Raw genomic sequence first — 2492 nt, 5'->3', positions numbered from 1 at the left:
AATGTTAGCAATTTATTATCTGTTAATGGTTCAAAAGAACAAGACTGGTTTTCCCCAAAGAATACTTTTTAAAACAGAAGCAAACATTTGTTAAGTGTGTTGTTTATAACATTGTAGCTATTCAAATGTATAAGAGAATTTGCACATACTAAACAACAATTACAGTAATAAGACCCATTTATGACTTGGGCCATTGGTTTACTTTAAAATACTAGAAAAATCATGGAAGGGTTATAATGGATTTTTATGATCACCAATAATTATCTTATCAGAGTAAGTATTATAGAATGGCACTTAAGATAGATAACTTACTTTGTCTTTTGATATTCTTTATATGGTTGAAGAACATATAAATTACAGGGCAACTTATGGCACAATTGTGATAAGATTTGCCTCAGTCTTCCTTGGTGCGTATCATGTCACAACTCTCAAAATGAAACATAAATGACAAAGATATATTTTTTCATAAAGTGTTTGAGTAAATCTCCCTGTTGATTAGAATAAAAGATCACAACACTCTTTCCCACTTTTCATATCAAGAATGTTTTCTGATACCTCTTTTTGTTAGATACAGCCTGACATAAATTGTCTATGAGGCCAATTAAACATTCTCTTGTTACATAGTAATATTACTTTTTTTTTTTTCCTTTCAACAGCTTGTTCTTCGCAAATGGTGTGAATTAATTCCTGGGGCTGAGTTCCGGTGTTTTGTCAAGGAAAACAAGCTTATTGGTGAGCTTTTTTTTTTTTTTTTTTTTTTTTCTCTTGAAGGTAATCTTTAAAAAGGAAGAGGCGCTTTAATGGGAGTAAATAATTAGGGTGGGGATATCGATCAGTTTTAACTTCAGATGTCCCCTCTAACCAATTGGTTCTGTGGACTGCTATGTTGATAAGGATCCTGAGGCCATATTCAGTTTTCACAGAAAAGAGGTATTGTATATTTAGACTCCATAGATGAAAGTGATGGTCTTTACCTTTACTGATTTAGGATATTTAGGATATACTGTCCCTTTGGGGCTTTCCCAAGAATTGTTCTAAATACATTGTTTATTTTAGGCATCATAAAAACTGAAGTTGGTTTTTTGTTTTTTTTTTTAACTTTATTTTTATTAATGGGGTACTGGTTATTATTTTTAAGGAGCTCTGGTGGCATAGCAGGTAAAACATGTGGCTGCTAACCAGAAGGTCAGTGGTTCAAACCCATCAGCTGTTCCACAGGAAGAAGATGAGGGAATCTACTTTGGTAAAGATTATAGCCTTGGGAATCTAATGAGGGGTCACTATGAGTCTGAATTGACTTAGTGGCAGTGGGGTTTGGTTTATTATTCTAGCAACAGAGAATATATGGACAGATAAGGACATTATTTTGACATTATTAAAAGTCACCTGTTTCCTTTTCTCTCAGATTATTTTGTTTACTAAGATTTTATTCAAGGTATATATTAAAAATAAATTATTTTTTATCCATGTTTTCTTTGAGGTAGAATTTATCTTTGACTAAAAAAAGTATGATTTGAATAGAATTAAATTAACACTATTTAATTTATTTGAGCATATTACTGTGGTTTGGGTGAAAGTTTACAGAACAAATTAGTTTCCTGTTCACTAATTCATACACATTTTGTTTTTGTGACATTACATTCCCTCAATATAAAGCACTCTTCCCACTTCCTCCCTGGGTTCCTGTTTCCATTTGCCATTTGTCTTTCTTGCTTCTGCCTGTCTTCTGATCTTTTTAGGCAAATGCTGCCCTTATGGGCTCGTATATTTGATTGTTCTGAAGAGCATATTCCTCCTAGGTGTTTTTGTCATGTTACAGACCAGTCTCTTGTTAGGCTGAAAGATGGTCCCTGTGGGTGGGTTCAGTTCCAGGTGTGAAGCGTATCTAAGGGCCATAGTGTCGGAGGTTCTACCAGTCTCTATCAGACCAATAAGTCTGGTCTTTTTTATGATTTTGTGTTTTGTTTTACATTTTTCTTCCACTCTGTCTAGAACCTTCTTTTGTGATCCCGATACGAGTGGTTGGTAGTTGTAGCCAGGCACCATCTAGTTCTTCTGGTCTTAGGGTAATGGAGACTGTGGTTTGTGCAGTCCATTAGTCCTTTGGACTCATTGTTTCCTTGAGTCTTTGATTTTCTTCACTCTTCTTTGCCACAGATGGGAAGAAACCAAGAGTTCTATCTTAGGTGGCTTCTCACTAGCTTTTAAATCCCCAGTTGCTGCTTACCAAAGTAGGATGTAGAACATTATCTTTATGAACTATGTTACATCAGTCTACCTAGATGTCCCTCAAGGCTGGTCCTAAGCCCTCAAGCCCAGTGTTTCAGTCCCTTAAGGTGTTGGTTATGGCTAAGAAGTTTGTGTAAGTTTGCCCCCTGTATGATGTACTATATATCTGGATATATTTGCAGCACATACAAATATGAACATAGAAGTATTCTCTGCTAAACCTATGTATGTTGTTATTATATGCCGTCGAGTCGGCCCCGACT

General features: G+C 35.2%; 1 protein-coding gene across 1 annotated transcript in view; it reads left to right on the top strand.

Annotated features, from left to right (window-relative positions):
• CDC123 (cell division cycle 123) overlaps positions 1 to 2492 on the top strand; it is a 90135-nt gene that overhangs the window by 52597 nt on the left and 35046 nt on the right. Inside the window, exon 8 of the mRNA XM_007935428.2 lies at positions 657 to 732. Coding sequence (XP_007933619.1) covers positions 657 to 732 — 76 coding nt within the window. The remainder of the gene's footprint in view (positions 1 to 656; positions 733 to 2492) is intronic.

Source organism: Orycteropus afer, unplaced genomic scaffold, assembly GCF_000298275.1.
Source record: "Orycteropus afer afer isolate SDZICR_OR568_19922 unplaced genomic scaffold, OryAfe1.0 scaffold00028, whole genome shotgun sequence".
Taxonomy (NCBI): Eukaryota; Metazoa; Chordata; class Mammalia; order Tubulidentata; family Orycteropodidae; genus Orycteropus; species Orycteropus afer.
This window is presented reverse-complemented; position numbering and strand designations above follow the sequence as displayed.